This window comes from Diadema antillarum, unplaced genomic scaffold (assembly GCF_040938485.1).
Source record: "Diadema antillarum isolate AM-2024a unplaced genomic scaffold, OU_Dant_1.0 scf00000154, whole genome shotgun sequence".
In the NCBI taxonomy this organism is placed as follows: Eukaryota; Metazoa; Echinodermata; class Echinoidea; order Diadematoida; family Diadematidae; genus Diadema; species Diadema antillarum.
In genome coordinates, this window is record NW_027271043.1 from 1,020,341 (window position 1) to 1,042,164 (window position 21,824).

The following is a 21,824-nucleotide window of genomic DNA, read 5'->3' on the forward strand; positions in this document are numbered from 1 at the left end:
AAGTAAAAGAAAAAGAGTGAGAAATTTTATTTCCTTTTTTGTCACTATCTTTTTTCCCCCATTATTTGTTGACAGTACAGTAGACAACAATAAGTGTACCAATATGGAGTCAGGTTCTCCATACTAGCTTGGTGGGTAGTGTGGTAGTACAGAGAATTTGGGCTTGCAAGATAAGACTGGTCATGTTGTTGATGACTTACTTATGATTCAATACAGTGCCGGTGAACTTTCAGACACTTTTCAAATCATTTAGTCAGTATAACATCGTTCAAAGTTAAGAGAAAGGTATGAAATTGTTTCATTGACTGGAATTTAGTCCAAATGTCGAAGAAAAGATCACGGTCGACTTCGTAGCTACGCAGCGACACAGCTCGCTCCACCCATCGAGCGAGCAGCACCACTGCCAGCCCCAAGGCCCGCGGACCGGTATCCCGTTGTGCTGGTATCGGTGGTAGCGTGCGCCACTCTCAGCTGCGTGCCGCGGTGTGGACATCTACCGAACGAAGACGATTCGACATAGATTAGATATCTAGATATATTTGTTTCGATTTTCTTACTGAAATTATTCCTTTGCCCATAAAATGTCACCAAGGATAGAAAACACATGCACCTATATGAAATACTATATTTTATTGTTGGTTATTAGCATCTTATGGAAATTTCTCAACAAATTTCACCTTACCAAACAGGCTGTCGTCACAAGTTGGGCTGGTATCGGTGGGAGGGGGTCTGGTGGCCAGGGAGCGAGCGAGCGCCACGCTCAGCCTAGCCTCTCAGCTAGCAGCTAGCTGGCAGCGCGCGTCCCACGATATGGAAACCGAACAAGTACGAACGAAGACGAATTGACATACTGTAGACATTTGTTTCATTTTTCATACTGAAATGATTCCTCTGCCCATGAAAATGTCACTAAGGATAGAAAACACATATACCTATGTAAAATACTATATTCTATTGCTGGTTATAAGCATTTAATGGAAATTTCTCAACAAATGTCACCTTACCATACAGGCTGTCGTCACAAGAAAAAGCTCCGTCACCGAGATTCTCAGAGCAGGGAAGATACCGTGAAATATTGCTTCGCAGCATCAGAAAATAAATAGGAATTGCCTTAAAAATGCGATAAAACATTTTTTCATACATCATTCCACCAACCTATGCCATTTTAATGACTAAAATGTGTTTTATTCTGCAAAAATCTGGCACAAATAAAGTTGGGTCGAGTTGTCCAATCGCAAACCTGACCCTGGACAACTCGACCCGGTCGAGCTGTCCAGGGGTAGGGACGAGTTGTCCAGGGACGACTTATCCCGCGGTCGAGTTGTCCAACCTATAATAATACACTTGTATTGCGACTGATCTGATACAAGAACTATTGCGTAACTGCGTTGGCTGGTGAGTGAATATTAACCATCGGCTGATTAAATGCTATTTACATGGAATTACAGTATGTATTGCTCATTTAACCTGATGAAGAGCAGTAGTTACGCTGATCATCCACATCACAGCAGAGCAACTCGACAGTGGCATCAAATTCATGGTCAACGATGCGGTGTTGTCTTGATTATGATGCTGCTTCTGCACTGCGCACTGTTGTTGTGCTGTGGCTATGCACTGCACTGGCCACTGAGCTGATCGCGATCGCTTGCCGCTTGCACTCGGCTGTCGCAATACTTTAGTACCCGGCGGCCAGCACTTTTACAAAGTCTAATCGCTCGTACTCGGTGTGTTTGTTGAAATGGTAATATAAAGTCTGCAGTGCATTGTTTTACAGAGTACAGTAGCTGCTGATAGGCCAGTTCGGAGTTTATAGCTCATGGGCACATTACATTGGTACGAATGGCCTTTCTTTTTTCTCAGTCGGTTATAAATATGCCTTATGGCAATTAATAGGGGCACTGCACTCGTTTTCAGCGCATAAGCTTTACGTAACAATTTATGGGATTCATCAATCCTCTTCAAACAAAGAATTGACACAGACCTGATCAGCACAGCAGATGGCCAGAATGATCCGTCAAATAACACCTGGAAAAGCATCCATTTCATTACTAATCTCTTTCTACTGATATTGCCAAATACCAATTCTTAGTGTCAGGTGGATGTGCCATTTTGGTGCTGGCAAGCACAGTAAACATAAGGATTCATTCCATCATGCATATAACAAATGCTTATCTCAGTTACAGTGAATTTAAAAACCAACGTGCCTGTTGAAGCTTGGATCCTTGGTACAAATGATCTTTTTCTGCTCATGCACAAAGTGGAACTGTGAACTGTCAACTGGCTTATTCATGAAGTGTTGCTTGTTGCCAGTACAATGTAATTTACCTACATATTTTGTGCGGGTTGCCTGAAAATGTTGTTGATGTTGCTCTAGACGCACCGTGCAGCTGAGGGTTGATGACGTAACGAAAGCCAAGGCTTCTACAATTGTATACTGGGAAAGTGGGCAATTTTCAACATGCATCAGTGGAAATCACTGATCTCTATGGAAGAAGAACAAGATCAGTGGTGGAAAAATCTGCTTGGCAGAGATCTGTCCGTCTGTGCTCTCAGAGTGCTTTTCTAGTTTTGTTTTGTTTTGTTTTTGAAAAATGCACATGTGTATTATTAATTCTTAACCCTGATATCAACATGCATTGCAAATAAGGTCTGTGAATGGATATTCTGAACAAATAAAATATTTTTTTATACCAAATCAAGAATCTATGATATCATTGGCCATAAGTAAATATAATCAATTTATGATTATTGATAATCACTATATAATGTGTAATACAAATTCAGATGCTACAAATATGTCTACTTTATCTCTCTGTATTGTCCATGATTGCTTGGTATCACAGTACTTTTAAGGTTCTAAGGATGATGAACTTTGCAAAATGTTAGAATGAAGTTTGATGAGGTAAGATGAGCCAAATAAGTTAGAGTACCGGTAATTGTTAATCTTGGGCATGCTTCCACTGAGTCATCACGATGTGAATATATTTTTTCGTTTTTTATTTTTTATTTTTATCTTTTTATATTTTAACGGATTCCGGCCATGATACCTGGTTATTGTGATGGGTATGTGTCCTTGTCCTTCTAATCTGACAGGTGGAAAAATGGCAGACAGGGGCGATCACATTTACGACGTCATCGTGGTCGGAGCGGGACTGTCGGGCCTGACGTCGGCATACCGACTTCGTCAACTTGTACCAGGATGCAGAGTGTTGGTTGTAGAGGCCAAAGGTAATAAATCAGTGACCCCTTCTTCGCACTATTCTTCATCTTACTACTTGTTAGGATTTGATCACTATTCTTATGTTGTGTTTGATCTTGATTTTTGGTGTCTTGAAGAAATAGTTTGCACAATGAACCGAAGCAGAATGAACAGAATACTAGTATAGTCTCCACATTGTGCATTGTGATATGTGTCTTTATTGCAATATCTTACCCAGCCTTGTTTTTATATGATTATGTACATCCCTGTAGAGACTAAGATGGCTGCTATTTGTCCACTGTCTCCCAAGACCTGGACCCATCAGAATGAAGATTTCAACAAAAAAAAATTATTTTCTTTTATTATTATTATTGTTATTATTATTATTATTGCTTGTAGATAGAGTTGGAGGAAGAACTATGACAGTGGAGATGCAGGGAGCCCATGGACCAGACTCTTGGGACCTAGGGGGCCAGTGGGTGTCAAGGTGAGTATCTTTGGTAGGCTTCCAAACCCCTTATAACTTCCCCACTCTCCCAAGCTGCCCCCTCCCTTCTTTAGAGACATGGGAAAAGCGGGCAGGGGCTGCAGCTCCTACTCCTACACTTTTGGCTGGGGAAAATACAAATCTGGCATAGAAAACAATACAACAACAGCCTTACAAACACTTGGATTTAGATGGGGGCAGACCCCTGACCCCATCAAGAAACCTGAGACAGACTCTCATTCTAATGGTTTTGCTAGAAGTGAAATTGAATATTTTACCAGTGTGAATTATGACTCTCACTCACAAAAGTGACCTGTACTGTATGTCTTATACAAGAGGAAAAGTATTTTGCCTCTTACCATTGCTCAACTAGACTCTGTAGGACTTTCGCCCAAGCCCTGTCATTCTGAGGCAGAAGCATTGTAGACTGAGACACCTCACTGCCCTCACAGAGAGAGAGAAAGAAAAAAAACACGTATGTGCTGAAGGTTCATTTTATTATTTGCATGCATCTAGTTTGGAATAGGACTTAAATGCCTCCTGGCACTGCCACCGACGTTTCACCTTTCACCTTTGCCATTCAGTTCCCAGCATCACATCCAGTGGCTACTGCAAGAGCTGGGAGTGGAGCATTACCCGCAGGTCAACGAGGGTACCAAGCTGCTGCGGGCCGGAAAGGACTTTGGTATCACAGAGCATCGTGACGCCATTCCTTCTCTACCACTGCTGTCCTTGCTGGACGTCAACCGCTTCATGTCTAACGTAAGTTGGTCGGTGTGCTCACGTACTGTCCTGTGCATCGTGCATCGTAGAAGCTGTGGGTAAAAGGTCTGAGGACACATTGTAGTCTTCAATGTAGCCTCCAGTTTTATGATTGATTTTGAGGACTCTGGAACATCTATAGTAGGACTGATGTTGTAGTAAAAATGTTTCCTGTGATAAAAAGAAAGGACCCAAAAAAGAGTTGAAGAATGATGCATTCAGCTGAAGCAATGCCGTAAATACATCATCATAGCAACTGTTTTTGTTGTTTTTTTGTAAATCACAATGTTTGCTGATATACAAATGTTACAAGCAAACATCCTGTTTGCATTTTCAGTCTGTTTCTGTTTGGTTTTTGTTCTTGAAAATGAGCATTTTTATTTGATTCACTGCTCTAAAACCTCTTCCTTCCAGAAAACATTCCCACAACTCATTTTGTGTTTTGGGTAGTAGATGTCGCAAGGTAACCCCTACCAGTTGGGTTCTGAAAAGTCTTCCTTGAAAAGCCCACAGAACACCATATTACATGGCAACTTGATTTTCAATTGGTCAAATTACTTTATAGTCTTATGAGAGTTAAAGTAGTGTGTTGTTCCTGTTTTATTAGAGAGTTGAAGTAGTGGGTTGTTCCCGTTTTATTACTTTCACTTGTTTCCTGTACTTTTGCTGTGTAATCGCCCCAAGAATCAATGTTTCTTTCAGATGGACAGCATAGCGAGGGAGGTGCCATCAGACGAACCCTGGAAGGCACCCATTGCTGAAGAGTATGATGGCATGACAATGGAGCAGCTTGTGGAGAGCTGGACATGGACATCAGGTAGGGAGGGATGAATGCATGCAGGAAAAGATGAATACATGTTTGATTGCCACTCTTTGGAGGGCTCCCCAAGGTACCAGAAAAGTGTCTTAATAAATGACTGAAAATTCTATTGTTACATTCAGTGGACCTCAGGATAGGCCACAATCAATTCAGTTTACTTATAGTTGTGATTAATTGTCACTTTATGGTTGTTACCTGTATGTAGATAGATACCAGGTATGTGAGTGAATGAGTGGGGATTGGAGAGAGGAGTTTGAAAACATAAGTGAAGAGAAACAGAAGAATGTATGAGATTGATAAAAGATGGGTTTGGCAGTGCCATCATCAGAACCAGCTCTGAAAAGGTCTCTGGCAAATTAATATGATGGTGTCATTTCAGTGGAACAGCTTGTAGGGAGCTGGATTTGAAGACATGACATAGGGATGAATGAATGCAAGAAATGATGAATGCAAATAAGGTTGAATGCATGCAGGATTGCATTTGATTACCATTCAGTGGAGAGTTCCTCAAGGTACTTGTGTAAGCATGATAGGTGAGAGACTGAGCATGATTCAAAATGACCAAGAGTTTTTTAGTATTGTACACAGTGGATTTTAAGGAATTTTGCAAGTAGATATTTCTGAACACTTAGCCTGGCAGCTCATTGATCAACCGGTATTGGATGTGGTGAAACCAATTTTCTGACTGTTAGATAGTGGATACCCTTCTGTGGTGTGTGTGTGTGTATAATACTGACTGTGGTATAATTGTTTCATTCAGATTTATGTTAATTATAAAAGTGTAATGACTACAGATGATAATAATAGTATAAACACTGACAAATTAATTCACTGTTCCACAAAGGATAGGAAAGGCAGAAAATTGTTAAGTGCCAAGAAAGAATTATGCAAGATAGAGATCGGTTTCTTTTTGTCTGTAAAATGACTCTGATACTTCTGTTACTCTTTTGCCAGTTGCCAGGGAAACCATACAGACAGGTTTCCAGGTCGTAAATGGTGGAAAAATGCGGGAACAAAGCGCTCTCTCATACATCTTCTATATCAGCTCAGCTGGTAGCAACAGAAACTTGGTGGAAAACACAAAAGGCACAGCACAGGAACTTAGGATAAAGGTTAGTGTTCCAGTAATGTTCATTGTTACCTTGTTTATGAGATGTCTGTGATCATTGATATGTGTAAGTAATGTTACTTCAAAGAGCATCCACATTTGCTACACAATACATTGTCATATGATGTGGCAGTTTGAGCAAGATGCCAATGTAATGATAGTGCATGTTATCAGATATCTTGAAGCTAAAAGTGCGGTGATCCTATTACTGCTTCATATCCCAACTGCTTTTGGAAGTATTCTTGTTTGTCTCATGTTTTTGTGTATAATTACATGGAGGGAGTGCTGTATCATCATGACATGTGAATTACTTTCTAATCACTGGGTATGTTGCTAGTATACAGATGTATTCTGCTGTGGAACAATAATAGTAACAGCAAGGCTGTGTATTGAAGCAGTCCATATCTGTTTTATATACCGAATAGAATTGAATGAAATTTTACTAGGTCCATCACTGTAGCAAATTCTAAAATCATTGCATTGCAAACAAATTGTCATCTGCATTCCCATAGACATTTGTGTTGTGATTGTGTCAGACATGGATCACCTCTCGAGCTATGGAAGCCAAGTGTTTACAGTACATGTATGTATATACTTACCAACACAAACCAAAAGAGGGGGTTTTAGTACTACAGTGGACTCCGGTTATAACGAAGTCCCTGGGAACGGCAGTTTTCTTTCGTTATAACAAAGTTCATTGTAACCAAACACATAAACAGAAAAAAAAAAAACATCGAGCAAATAATGTTGCCGCCAGACTTTTTACTTTGTTGTAACCGGAATTTCATTATAAACCATGTTCGTTATAACGGGAGTGCACTGTAAGAGGCAGTTTGGGTAAAGTGGGACTGAAGGTGATTGCTGAATTCATTCCCCCAGTTTCACCCAATCAGAGCCAAGGATTCATCAAATGTGATGTATATAATCAGTAATATGGTCTTTTCATTCTCTGTCATCTAACTGTCTAGGGTGGCGCCCAAGGTCTAAGCGATCAGCTGGTGGAGAGGCTTGGCATCGAGAACATCCTCCTCTCGGAACCAGTGGTGGCCATCAACCAGGGCCAGCCAGACAGGGTCAGGGTACACACGTTGTCGGGCAAGAAGCTCTGTTGTCGATGCGTCATTGTTGCAGCGCCCCCACACTGCGCAGGTAAGCAACCAATGCTCTGCAGACTGTCAAGACTGAAAATTGAACTCCTAAGGAACAAATATTTGATTGACATCAGTAGAAGGAAATTATCTTGTTTAAAAGCCTTTGAAGCAAAATATTACTGTAAAACGAGGAATGTTCGCGTGCATTTTAGTTTCGAGAATTTTGCGAGTGCCAAGATTCGCGAAATTAAAATGCACGCGAAAATTCTTGTCTACACTATATGCATTGAATGCCAGTGGCATTTCACGAAAATTTCATGCCGCAAAAAAAGCCGTCGGCTCCAATTCGCGAAAAATTCATGCTGCGAATATATCATGTTTTACAGTAGTTTGTCTATGAAAGTGTAAATGGTTGAACACCCAGTTATGTTAAAATATGTAGAGTTGTGTGCATTTAAATGTCAAAAAGTGTTTTAATGTTACGTCTGGTAGTATTCACTGAATAGATATGTAACTTGTTTTACTCCAATTTCATGTCGGTGATGCCCCCAATACCATCAAAGTTTTTTTTTTTTTTTTTTGTTTTTTGCATTTCGTGCAACCAGAAACTAGCACAAAAATAAAAGCACACAAATATTTCTCCTTGTCATGATAAAAAGCTAATTACTATTTTGATTCTGCGGAATTTAAAATGTACAAAATTCATCTCACTCGTGAACAATTTTTCACGAAAATTTACAGTTTAATAGTAGTTTGTTGCTTTCTTTTGTCACAGCTACTACTAAAACACTGATCAATTCAGTGCTTATTTATGTCAATGTCAATGTAGGGCAAATTGTCAATCAATTGCAATAAAAACAACTCTACAAAAGAATATCTCGAATTTGAATTGTGCTGATTATTTCTTGTGACATTTTGTTGTGGGAGTGTTCAGATATTTTCCCTTCTACAAACACATGTACCTGAGTTTTATCTCTGCCGTATGTGCTGAGTGTACCAGTAAAACAAGAAATGTTGATTTCGCGAATTTCGTGAGAGCCAAGATTTGGCGAATTAAAATGCACACGAAAGTTCTTGTCCACACCATATGCAATTCGCAATTGGCAATTCGCAAAAAATTAATGCTGTGAAAAGGCCGTCGGCTCCAATTTGCTAAATGTCATGCTGTGAAAATATCTTGCTTTGCAGTATCATATCAGAGTTAGATGTTTCCTTTCTGATCTACAATCTTCTGATCTGCTTCTAATACTCTTGTCTTCTTACTTCAGGCTTGAGTAGCCTTCTTTTCTTGAAGTCATTTCCTCTCTCTTTCTCTCTTTCTCGATCGAGCTTATTATAACATTCATGTCTGTTATCGCCAACATCAAGAATTTGTCCTTTCTCACCTCAGCTTCAATACAGTACTTGCCCGACCCACCTTGCAGGCGACTGAGATTACTAAGGCACATGAACCCAGGACATCTCTTCAAGTTTGTGGCCACTTACAAGAAGGTATTCCATCAAAGCTCATGCCTACCTGATCCCTCATACAATCTTGCATATATATAGAAAAGGTGGAGGTGCCAACCATCTTTCAGAAAGTAAAGAGAGAGAACAAAAATAGAAAATGGGAAATTAAATAAAAGTGCCAGGATGAGAAGTTGAGGTTTGTCAATACGCACTTTTTTATTTTAAAATGTGCCACTTAAATACCTTGAATAGATAATAATTTGTCTTATTATCTGCTTTCTGATAAAGATAAGGATGAACTAAAAAAAGTGATACATCTATGTAATAGAGCAAAATGGAAGATTGACATGGAAATAGATACTAACTTTGTTTTGTTTCAGAAGTAATTGTGCAGTTTTTAATGACACTAATGATGGAGAGCTGGTCTTTACCTTGTGTGTAGGCATTTTGGCGGGAAAAGGGATACTCTGGAGAAATCGTGTGCAACAGCAGTCACTCCACAGTGCCTGGATGTGAGAAGGGACCAGTGCAGTATGTCCTGGATGCGACCACATCGGAGGGAAGCCCCGCCCTGGTGGGCTTCATCGGCGATGGCTTACACTGGGGACAAGTAGAGGTGAGCTGAGTGGGGTGGTTCAACCTTTACAGGCAGCATTTGTGTAATGTGTCTTCCTTCATACCACATTTGACGAAAGAGTTTGATGGTGTTCTCGTGTAGTGAATAATGTTGTCAAGTTTAGCGTAGCGAGGTGTATGGTGTAGAGAGGTGTAGTATAATTTAGTTTAGTACATGGTGTAGTGCAATATATAAGTTAGTTCCTTGAGGTGTATGGTATTGTGTAGTATATAGTGTATTGGAATTTAATATTGCAACATGTTTTGAAATCATTTCCTAAATCTTGACCACCCAAAGCACATGAAGATTGCTAGTCAAGAGATTGTAGTCATGTGACTGTGAAGGCTACAGTGTTTTTAAATGCTTGAAACCTGCCATGGTTACATGATTTGCTGATATCCAAACAATTTTGCATAACATATTATTCAGTCTTCTGCCAGTACTCGTGTTCAAAACAGCCTATATATTATGTGATCTTTTTTCCAGATGAATATACATTGTATATACGGTTCGACAAAATGCAACATCTTTTGAATTTAAGAAAAAAAAAATCTGTTAACTTCTACCATCATATCATTATGCCTTTGATATGGTGTTAATTAGGGTATGAAACAACATTTATCTGTGTTGGTTGGAGGACAATATTCATTTTCTCTTTACAGCCACAATGCATTGATAACTTTTTCACATTGCTGTCATCATGTTTTTTTGTTTTGTTCAGAGTGAAGTTCGAAAGACAGCCATCCTGAATCATATGGCAGAGTTTTTGGGCCCAGAAGCGCAAAACCCCATCGACTACATGGAAAAGGTACTGGTACTGGTTGATAGTACTCACAATGTAAACCCAGCAATCATGATTTATTGTAACATCACCTCATGGGTCTAGAGTACTTAGGAATACTCAGACAAATGCAACAAGACAGAAAAATGAGTATGAGCTCAGAATAATTCAATTTGTTCTGCTGCTACTACTATCAATAACTGCTTCTACTGCTGTTGCTACTGCTACCACTACTATTACTTTATATTTGTGGGAGCAATAGAAGTAATAGTATTGATGATAATGATGATGATGACGATAATCATGGCATAACCAAAATCATAATTCAATTCATGATAATGATGATGATGACGATAATCATGGCATAAACAAAATCATAATTCAATTCATGATATCAACAATGATGATATTACGTTGTGTGAATATTTATTCTATGTTTCCCTCTGTGATCGTCATTTTATCGTCTGTTGTCAATCCAGGATTGGGCCCGTGAGCCGTACAATGGAGGCTGCCCAGTCAGCTACATGCTGCCGGGTGCCATGGCCTACTGGGATACCATCAGGTTGCCACATGATCGGTAAGTGTGGCCCGGTTTTATACTTTATCAATTTCTCTTTCCTTCCCTTCTCTATTCTTCTATCTCCTCTTCACTCTCTGTATGTTTTCTACCATCCTCATCTCCATGTTTGTTCTTCCCTCCACTTCTGTCTATCTGTTAATCTTTCTTGTATCAATCTGTTCTTCTCTCCATCTTTTTCCTCTCCTTTCCATCTGATGTGTCCCCTTCTCTCCATCTGTTATTCTTTCCTCTTCTCTTCATCTTCTCTCTCTACTTTCCATCTATTGTGTCCTCTTCTGTCCACCTGTTTCCCTCTCTTGTCCCATCTGTTCTTTCTTCTTCTCTCTGTCTTCCTCTTTCCTTTCCATCTATTGTGTAATCTTCTCTCTGTCTGTTTTCCTCTGTTGTCTCCATTTGTTCTTTTCTCCTCTTCTCTCTATCTTCCCCTCTACTTTCCATCTATTGTGTCCTCTTTTTTCCATCTGTTTTCCTCTGTTGTCTGCATCTGTTCTTCTCTCCTCTTCTCTCCATCCACTCCTTTCTTCCCTTTCTCTTTTCCCCTTGTGTTCATATCATTGATTTTTATAATATCCCTGTGTAGAAACCAATGATAGATTTGTGATTCAGTGACATCATCATTTCATCTAATTTGCATGTATGTCATAGTTATTTGGTGAAAACATTTGAAACTCATACTTCTATGATCCCATCTCAATAAAACTTCAGCCAATTGGTTTGTTTCATTTCACTATAATTGATGAAGTCAATTTTGATATGAAATAAAATCATTTTTGTGATTCAGTCAATGTTGTCATATGGAATATTATTTTTTTTGACAGCATTTACTGGGCAGGAACTGAGACAGCAACACAGTGGATGGGGTACCTCAATGGGGCCGTCCAGGCTGGCCTTAGGGCCGCTGAAGAGGTGTCCAGCCAGCTCAGGCCGATATCTGACCACCCTGACTGCTTAGGTGCTGCAGCAGCAACGGCAGGAGAAGCAGCAGCGGGAGAAACAGCCACTGGTCAAGCAAACACTGCCGACCTCCTGACCGCTCTGGACAACAGGCGATACGAAGCGGAGGACAGCTGTGCGGGCAGTTCGCTGATCTGGACGTTGGGCAAGCTGGCGTTTGTGGCTGCCTTCCTCGGTTTCTCCGTGAGGAGGGTGTGGCTGGCAGGTGGGAGGATCAATTTACCATGGCTCTGAAGAAGGTATTTTGTGAAGGGAGAATATAAGATGATGGATACAGAATTTAATACAATGGATCAATTTCTATTTGTGTACTTTATAGATGGTATATCAGTCTAATGGAATTGGAATGGCACATTGTGTGCATGAGTCATGCTCTAAGTCTGATTTTAAAAGATGCAGTAAGTTGTGTAAGAAGAACACTGCAAGCCGGCTGTAAGTGACATCATTAATGTGCAAGACTCTACTGCCATCAATGTACTCTATGCACATACAAGATTCAATAAAGTGTCCATCTTTCGTGAATCAGATTGATAGCATTATATCACAATTTATGACTACACCAGGTTTAGCTCTGGCCCTAAACTATCGCAGACTCTGACAAAACTCATCTTTTACCATGAACGATCATTTGACTGTATGTCTGAGAGTGCCCGAGGCACTGATTGTCAGCCTGCAGTAGATGTTGTGGGCCTATTGTGTGGAACTTGTATGTAAGGAGCAGTACTCAGACTGGTTCTATTTGAATTCAAAGTTAGTGATGACTTTTGTGGTGCTTTGTGTGAGCAGATACATTGCATTCGTGAATTACGCATTTGCATTTGCAAGGTCTCTTGATAGGCTAACATTTGCCAATTTAAGGAACAATTTTGTGTGACTGAGAGTATTCCATATGGTTTACTTGTGCACCTGTGACAAAATGTGTCGGTGATATTTACTTAATTCACCCCCTTCCTAGCCCCAGCCAAATGCTGGACATTTCCTGCTCGGGCATAACAATACAACAGTCCTCAGAGACTACTGTGATACAATGGGTGCCACAGGGATGTGAAGTGTTATTCTTGACTTTTGACAAGTTGCTATCAGGGCGTTTGTGCTGATTGGTAATATAAACACGATGTTGTATGTGCTTTTTGGAAAACAATGCATAATAACGGATTTTTAAAAAAAGTATCTGCCTTGTCAGAAGTAACTACTAAAATTCCAGATATTTTGTAAGCATTCACTGATGTGAAAAAGGAAATAATGTTAGTGAATGTTTAATGATTAAACAAGCTGGCTCAATTTCTATGCATCACCCAGGAAAAGAGATAAAAAGCCTTATCAGACAAGCTTGCAGGATGTTTGCTTGAAAAATAAACAAGCTTTGCATCATTTCTAGAAAGAAGAAAGAGCATGCAAAACCAGAAATCAGTGTACATTTGGGTGGATGCATATAAAATTTGACCCTGCACCTCAAAACAAACAAAAAGTCGCCAGACACGAATTTTTAGTTAAGACCATATTCTGAAAGAGCAGACTTTAAGCTTTAAAATGATGTATTACTCAAATCAAGTGGACTCTCCTAACCTATCTAAATATTGGAAAGAAAGCACAAACTCGGGAAAAGTGTGAACTGAGAAAAGAGGCTCTGAAGTACAGTGTCTATTCAAGCGCTTAATCTTACCAAACCGTGCTGGCTGTGCGATGAATGGGACAAAAAACAGGAAGTAAACCACCAGAGTAACAACAATGAAGGGATTATCAGATTAAACTAAAATTAAGCATGCCTCATTAACACATTCTGTCCATGATTTATGCCAACTTTCAAAGCAGTAGCACTATCCTTTCAAAAGTTATTAGAGTTGAAAGTGAAGAGCGTGGACAAGGTTTTTCAGAAATGAAAAAGGGATTCTAAAGACACACCTAATCACACTATTCTACCAAAAATGTTCGAGACAAACTGCTAAAAAAACACTTTCCTGCCCGTTTTATGATACCAAATTTTAGCACAATGTAAAAGAAGACCCGCTCTTTCAGAAAATACGAAAAAGTCAAGTTTGGCAAGGTTGACCCATTTCACTTATTTTCTGTCCTCACGCAAAATCAGTGCGTTCGAATTTATGTTCGTTTTGAGGTGCACGGTCACAAATAATGTTGCTTCTACTGTGGTACATGTATGACGTACGCATAATATTCAGTCAATCAGTACAAACATTTGATGAAATCTGTGTTGATTAAAGTTTAAGGGAGCTTTAGATATTTTGAGAAGGTGTATTGCACCCTAATGACATTTGAATTTGATTACAAAGGGTTGTTCATTTGTTATCACTTTCACAAGTAGTTAAAATGAAGGAAAGCAGTATGAAAGTTGCCAAGTTCCAAGTTGGTGTGAAGTTTTCATGAACTCTCTTTTGGGAGCAAACACATTTCCAAAAGTTAAGGCAAAATGATGTGCTGCAACGCGATGATTATGTCATTTGTTCACTCTGAGTGTGCTGGCATTCGTTTGCAGCTAAATACATGCAAAAATATTTCATTATTTAATTAGCATGGGCTGGTTGTTGGACATTTAACGTTCCATGGAGTATCAGGGAGTCTTGAGCTTGCAGGGAATTCCTTTTTTAGTAGAAATTCAGGAAATGTCTGCTGTTTTGAGATTTTATTTTTTGTTTATTTGTTGTTGTTTTTTTAGATGTGTCCACTTGAAGTGGCCTTTTCTAATTTTCATTGCTATGATTGCAATGACCAAACAGTGCTTTGTATTATATCATCCTCAATCAGACGTGTGTAAAGTGCTAATGTGTGTGTGTGTGTGTGTGTGTATGTATGTGTGTGGGTGTCTGTCTGTCTGTCTGTACATGCATCTGTATTTGTGTCTATATCTGTGTCTGTGGGACTGTCTGTGTGTTTATGTATCTTGTTAAAGCTGGTATATTGTAAGTATAGATCGTTGTAACATCAGTGTTGTCTGCATAAGCAGTCATTTATGTTGTTCAGTGAAAGCCTAAACCAAATAACTCATACTGCATAAAATCTTGTGTGATATGTATGTTTGTATCTATGCCCATAATGACTTTGCATTTGCCTTGACTGTTTTATATGCATGCTGCAATGCAACTTTTTTTTTTTAAAACTTAGATTAATCATTCAGTATGTCTTGAAAGAAGAAGTTCTGTATGATAATGTTATGCAACAGGGGTAAGACTTTTATTTGTAAAAGGAGGGGGGGGGGGGGAGTTGGGAATGTTGACTCCTCTTTAACTGTTTAGAAATGTGTACATGTACTAGTAATCAAAACTCTGGTTGTCCTATCTTTTTATACTTAATGGTTATGATACTTCTCATTTGTCATTCGAGTTATTACATTATTATATTCAGAAAGTTAGGGTCTTACATATCACAGGGTAACTATGTAGCCATATCTAATGTTTAATCAAATATTTTTCGAGCAGTTTAAAGGGGAATCCGACAGAAATACCATCAACATTTAATGGTAATCTGTCTCATTAACCCCCTGGACCTTTCTCCTTCTTTTGTCTTTTTTTTTGGGGGGGGGGGGGGGGGGGGGAGGGGTGGCAGAGATGGGGTCAGACAAGTAGTAATTTCATCAATTGTTCCATCTCCTTTTTTTTTCTTCTTACTGTAAGCCACAGTTTGGTCAATAAGAAAGTCATGATTAACAAGTATTATACAACACCTCTGACATACAGTTACCAGTAACATTGCACGCTGTCGCTGTTGAGCCATACAATTTTGTTCGAGCAAAAATGGATAGTCCACAGCTGACTCTTGTTTCAAGCTCGTGATCAATTCGTAGTTTTTGCTCCATTTCACACCTCTGAAATCAGAGTAAACAAACCTTGGCCATGCGAACTCAATCTGTTACAAGTGCTTATTCAGTCACTCAATTCATTATCAACAACTTCAACCGATCGCATTTGCGTTCAACTGTGCCACTCATCAGCCTTTGACTAGAGAGCCTCTATCTATCACCTCGTGTGAAATATTTTACCATTGCAATTGTGACCATTCACTATTTGTAAACTATTAGTTATTCCCTCTGGGATATGAAGATAACTTTCTTTTTATAAGTAATTTGTTCCTCAAGGGTACATAAAAAGTAAAGAATGATTTCTGACTTCCATAAAACACTCATGGCCGCCTTGTGAATGATGACTATGAATGTTAATGAGAAAAAGAGTTTCCCAGTGGTCTTTCTTTTTATGATCAAATTGTTGTAGTAAATGTAAGTCATTTTTACTTTTCAGTATAAAACTTTTATACCATTTTGTTAATGTCAGTGAGGAATTTTTACGCATGAAAAGATTCAAGGATATTTGTCGTTCATATTTGTTTCATAATGTATGTTCGGTTTTGAATGCATGGTAAGCAATAGCGTATTGTTTTATTCGTATTTATTTGTCAAAATCCATCCAGAATAAGCCTGCCCAAATAAATCAGGCAAATCAGGCGTTTGTATTACTTTGCAATAAATTATTAGTCTTTGGGGGGGGGGGGGGGGGGGGGATTAGATATGTTTGTTTGGGGTGTTTTTTTAAAATGAAAATCTGTGTTATAATACTGAAATAATCACACTGTAAGCTGCCAGATTTTCTCTTTGTATTCTGATGAATGTAGCATGAATATTACAACGGTATTTCTAATACTGTATGTCAGAGAGATCGTTGAGATGCATGCACGCAGTTCTCATGAAATCCATTGGCTTGTGACAATACAAAAAGTCTACAAGTGTGAATCATCTTGGAAGAATAATATGCTGTCAGTTAAATCAAATTTAAATATAATAGCTTGGGTGCTTTAGGAGATAGCATGCTTCACTGACAGTGGGAATCCTATCTTTTCTGTGGTTTTGTCCTTTTGTCTGAGACAGGCCCTTCTCCACTTTGGCAAGTAAAACAAAAACAAAAATAGTTTCTTCATTGATATATTTTCTTCACATAAATTCATATTCCATGTGTTTCTTTTGCAATTAAAAAACCAAATGTCAATGTGTGAAATGTGCAATACCACTTAATTTCAGTAATCTTGCTTTGCCCATGAAAGTGTAATTGTGTGCTGTTCTGGTAAAATTTGACATATTGCTACGTGCGATAAAAAAACAGAAAACAAAAACATAACTGGATGATTTACATACATAGAATGTAAATTCCATTATATATTCCTAAATGAGTAAGTTGTGTTTGATAGCAGTAAAGGGGGTCATATGGAACAAAAAATGTTTCATATTTGACATCATACATGAATCAATGAAATAAGTTGCCCCATTGACTTGATGGTACAATGTATATGGAAGCCAGCTTTGTTGTTTGATGTGCAAAGAAGTATCTAAAAATGGACTAGTGAAACAAAATGTTACTGGTCCACCAGGGCAGTTTGCTAGACTCGGGCCAGTGGGCTTGTGGTTTTGTAGCACCCAATGTATTCAAGATACACCTCGATGCTCACAGAGGCGTCCCCATTGCATATTGGCATAGTGGCAGCCGATAGATTTGTACACAGTTATTAACATTCCACCTCCACAGAGGCACCTACCTAGGCATATGGCTCATTGGAATGCTTGTTGCAAAATCACCAAATAAAGAAGCAAGCACATATGAATACATCTTTTCACTCTGTATTATAGAAATACAGATGTAGCTATTTATGATGTTATAATGTTCCCTTTAGAATCTATTACTGGTATTTAATTGAAAAGATGACAGACATCATTTCATTTGTTTTTTTCTTTTAAGTAACGTGTCAATTTGGAAAAAAGCAAACAGTATGTAGTTGTAACAGTAATGATCTGAAAGGCATCATGTACACTATGCACTAACAGGAGCATGAAATTTCACATCTTGAAAATTCACAGATTTTGCCGCTTTAGGTGTTGTTATAGTACTGCTTTAAAACGTACCTTGACAAATCAATTGGGTTTTCGTCATTTTATGGTGAAATCTCAGCAGAAATGATCAACTTTGTATTTGGAGGGGAAGCTTGGGGAAATCTTAATAGGCAATTTATCACAACCATCATTCCATCTTGTTTATAAAGATTTCCGTAAAACGTTGACAAGTCAGGAACTACTGCTGTGTAAACTGCCCTGGATAATTTAAAGTAGAGTTAGATCACTCATGGCTGCTAAGTTGTAATTTTAAAGAACCCCCACCTTGCCTTTTTAAAATGGTATAATTATGGCACATTCTGTGCTTCGTTTACATTATTTTCCTCTGTGCATTCCAGTGTGTGCCAGTGCTGTAAAAGTAATGTTGGTTAATCTGCAACATTCGGAAACTTTTCAGATCTCGAAAATTGTACAACTTATTGTTGCATCAGATGGTGTTTTGATAAAGTGTCACTTCAATATTATCGAACACTATTCCATGCATTATTGCTTGTAGTACGCAACATGAGGCTACATGTGATGACCACTGAACTTCTTTGACAAAACAAAACACTGCTGTGTTTGAAAACCAAGTAATGCTGATTTGCAGATAGAGGATATCATCTTAAGAAACACTGTACTCAGCTACATGGTTTTTGACAACTCCTGTGTGGTGAATTCATGAGTTGAGAGAGCATTAAATGAATGACAAATAACCCAAACTATGACTCTGTTCATGTTATACTTTATTAGCAAAAGTTATTTTGAATGCTGAATATGTTGTGTGGTTGACAATAGTGGCACAAGAATTTGATTGAGGAACCCTGTGTCACAGTGGTTAAGACCATAGACTATCACTCATAAGGTTTGTGGTTCAAGTCCCGCTGACAGCAGCAGTTGTGCCCCTAGGCAGGGTGCTCATGTCAATTGCCTTGTCCTTCAGACTGAAGCTCTGTCCTTTGGTTGCTTGCTTCCAAGTATCAATTGCTTCTTCAGTGGCACATCAGACAAATTATAACTCTGTTTAGTTCAATTCAATTTATATCACAGACATACATTTTTAAACTGACATATAAAGGAGTGTTCATGCATACAAATATATTTCTACATGAACAAGTTTACATTAAAACAGCACACATGAGCACTCACAAACAATAACAGCCATATTCACTTACATAAAGATGTACACACATATGTACATCACGTATGCACATGTTCACATCCCGCACATATACAGGCTTACATTAACTATGTAATACATATCCGTACACAATGCAACACGAGTAATTTCATATCATAGATTTATTGAACAAGAACAAAATTCTATAACACCAATAACGAAATTTAATATTGTTGCATATAAATATAAAGTAACCAATAATACAATGTATCTTTGGAATCAAACAAAGCAATCTTTATCCATCCATTGCAGAATATGGCATATTGGAGTTCTGCTTTTATGAACAAATTAACTCTTCGAGTCTGGGACAAAGTAATTTCCCATAGATTTGATATGCAACACACCTGGCTGGTGTGTGCAATGGATTAGTTTACATCATTTTAGCAGACCTGGCATGCTGATTACATGAAACCCATCGGCCCGAATTCACGGAAGTGGTACAATAGAAACCATGGTTTTAAACCATGGACAATTTGTACGTATGGAGCGCCAAGTGTCGCATGGCCTATTTCGTCACGAAATCAGTCATTTTGTCAACGAAATGACCATTTCGTTGACAAAATACTCCTTTCGTTAACAAAATGATCATTTCATCAACGAAATGTTGTCATTTCGTCGATGAAATGACTGTGTTCGTAATGAAATAGGCCATGCGACACTTGGCGCTCCATACAAATTGTCCATGGTTTAAACCATGGTTTCAATTGTACTACTTTCGTGAATTCGGGCCAATGTGTTTGTCATGGTATCCATCACTAAAAGTGAAAGTATATTAGTTCAACAAAAGTCATCAAAGCAAAATACCACATGCTGTCGTACAAATGACAAGGTCATGGAAATTCTTTAAAGAATGAATATAAGAAAAAATGAAGGTCTTACTTGATTTACTTTGTCCAGATCTGATTTAACTTACAGCCATTCTGCTATGGGGTGGACAATACACCACAATATACTTTTTACAAATCGATGCATTCCTTCAGTTGCACGTACACAACTCATTTTTGCAGCATGCAGACTTGACGCTTCTTGAATATTTCATATGAATAGATGACTGGAAACGGTCTATGCGCTTCAAGGGACATGAGCTCTGCCACTTTTAGTGTATGCACAAAGTAATATAATTGGGACAAAACACACCACAAAGACAAATACGTATTAAAGACAAAAAGGAGACATCAATACCAGAATGTAGACATGACAGATAGTGACAAAACAACATTTACATTGAAATAATGTTTATCCATTTCCACTTTCCCGCTTCTACCCTACAGCATCTACACTCTATAAGCCAGTTTACAGTTACAATCTGAGCATGTGCAGATAAAAGCCATTGCTAACCTTCTCTTGAAGCTGACTTGTAAGCGAGGTATTTGGAAAACTGGACAGGCCTTCATGGGAACTGGGTACGATATATATATTCAGGTGTGAACAAGTGCATACTGCAATGTACAGATGAATGATGTATATACAATGTATATTCTTTTCAACCAAATTCAAACAAGCCATTTATGCTGCACTTTACATGCAAATTACCTCTCTCTGCTTGGCTATTTTTAACTGCTCATTGAATCAACAGATTATTAATCAATGTTTTGAAAAGTCTGCGGTTCAGAGGTAATTGCGGACTATTGGTAACTGTAAACTGGCTTATTGATAATTGCCTTCTGTGTGATTAGAACACCAGTCTTCACCCTTTCCTTAGTTTCAGGTTTCCTGGGTACATGGTGAGCCCTTATCACAGATTACACACACACACACACACAAACTATATTGCTCATACATTTAACAAAATAAACATATTCAAATAACAGTACAGAACAACTTTACCCAACGTAATCCTGTTTTCAAAACTGGAGTGATCAATATATACATACATTTGATGACATATCTTTTCTTGATATTTCTTTCTGATTTTGCAACTTGCAGGACATGGGATGGAATGAATATCAGCATTTCGTTTGAATATAATCCAATTATATACAGTATACATATGTATAATATTTACAATTGCACCTGAGCGAGTTTTTGTTGTTGTTGTTTTTTTCCTTTCTGGAGAATGGTGATACTATTGTCAGTACAAACACACACACATACAAATGCTAATCATCTGTCACATATAAATATTGTGACTCGTTACAATGCACCATGCAATCCGAAGTCAAACCGATGTATTGTAAGGACTTTATAGAAAGCAACTAGATTTAACATTGAAATTAACCCATTGCGAGCCATTTTCAATGCAAATGTATTTGCATCATCATAATGTAAGTAATCACATGCATATACACAAAATATCATCCAGACAGTTATGTTGCTGCTGGGATGTTGCTGTGTAAAAAGAGCACTTGAAAAGAAAAAGTTGGACTCTGAAACAATTTTAATCCAAATGATACTCATCTGATCACAACTTCCTCATTTTTTTATTTTTATTTTTTTAAATCCTAGGGGAAAGGAGTGGCACTAGGTGTACAATTGTATTACACAATGAAAAACTAATTACAGATTTATATATTACAGAGAAGAGGCCATGTTGACCTCAACTGGTAAGTGTCCACTCTACACAGGATCCAACAATGAACATGGAAGTTTCAACGGATACTACAACAGGAGGTTGTCAGAGACAAATGACTACTAAAGAAAGGTTAGACCCTACACACATGAATCATGTCGGAACACAACATGTCTGCATCTAAACATGAAGTTCATATAAGCTTATGTTCAAGTCCCATTTCTAATTTCCTTTCTTATAACAGATTAACTCAACATTTTTAATAACAAACACAAGTAATTAGTCCGACGCAGAGGAATTTCATGTCTCTGTATAACTACTACAACCACTCTTTAAATTCTTTCATAGACTCTTTCATATTGAAAGTACATGTTCAGCTCATGATGACACCTTTGAAGAATCTTGTCTGAATTACTTCATATACC

At 38.3% G+C, this 21,824-nt stretch overlaps 1 protein-coding gene across 1 annotated transcript; it reads left to right on the forward strand.

Moving 5' to 3' along the window:
* Positions 1–1,347: 1,347 nt before the first annotated feature.
* On the forward strand, positions 1,348–12,081 carry LOC139722002 (probable flavin-containing monoamine oxidase A). Its single transcript, XM_071633329.1, has 12 exons — positions 1,348–1,395; positions 3,094–3,228; positions 3,599–3,686; positions 4,271–4,448; positions 5,151–5,265; positions 6,223–6,380; positions 7,345–7,525; positions 8,858–8,958; positions 9,359–9,532; positions 10,254–10,340; positions 10,793–10,890; positions 11,712–12,081. Exons 2-12 carry the CDS (start codon positions 3,102–3,104, stop codon positions 12,079–12,081), a joined length of 1,677 nt encoding a protein of 558 aa, XP_071489430.1. The 5' UTR covers positions 1,348–1,395; positions 3,094–3,101.
* The last annotated feature ends 9,743 nt before the right edge of the window (positions 12,082–21,824 follow it).

Coding starts and splice junctions, on each gene's coding strand:
- LOC139722002 (XM_071633329.1), top strand. CDS start 3,102: ATGGCAGACAGGGGCGATCACATTTACGACGTCATCGTGGTCGGAGCG. Junction 3,687..4,270: donor GGGGGCCAGTGGGTGTCAAG/GTGAGTATCTTT, acceptor TTTGCCATTCAG/TTCCCAGCATCACATCCAGT. Junction 10,891..11,711: donor ATCAGGTTGCCACATGATCG/GTAAGTGTGGCC, acceptor TTTTTTTGACAG/CATTTACTGGGCAGGAACTG.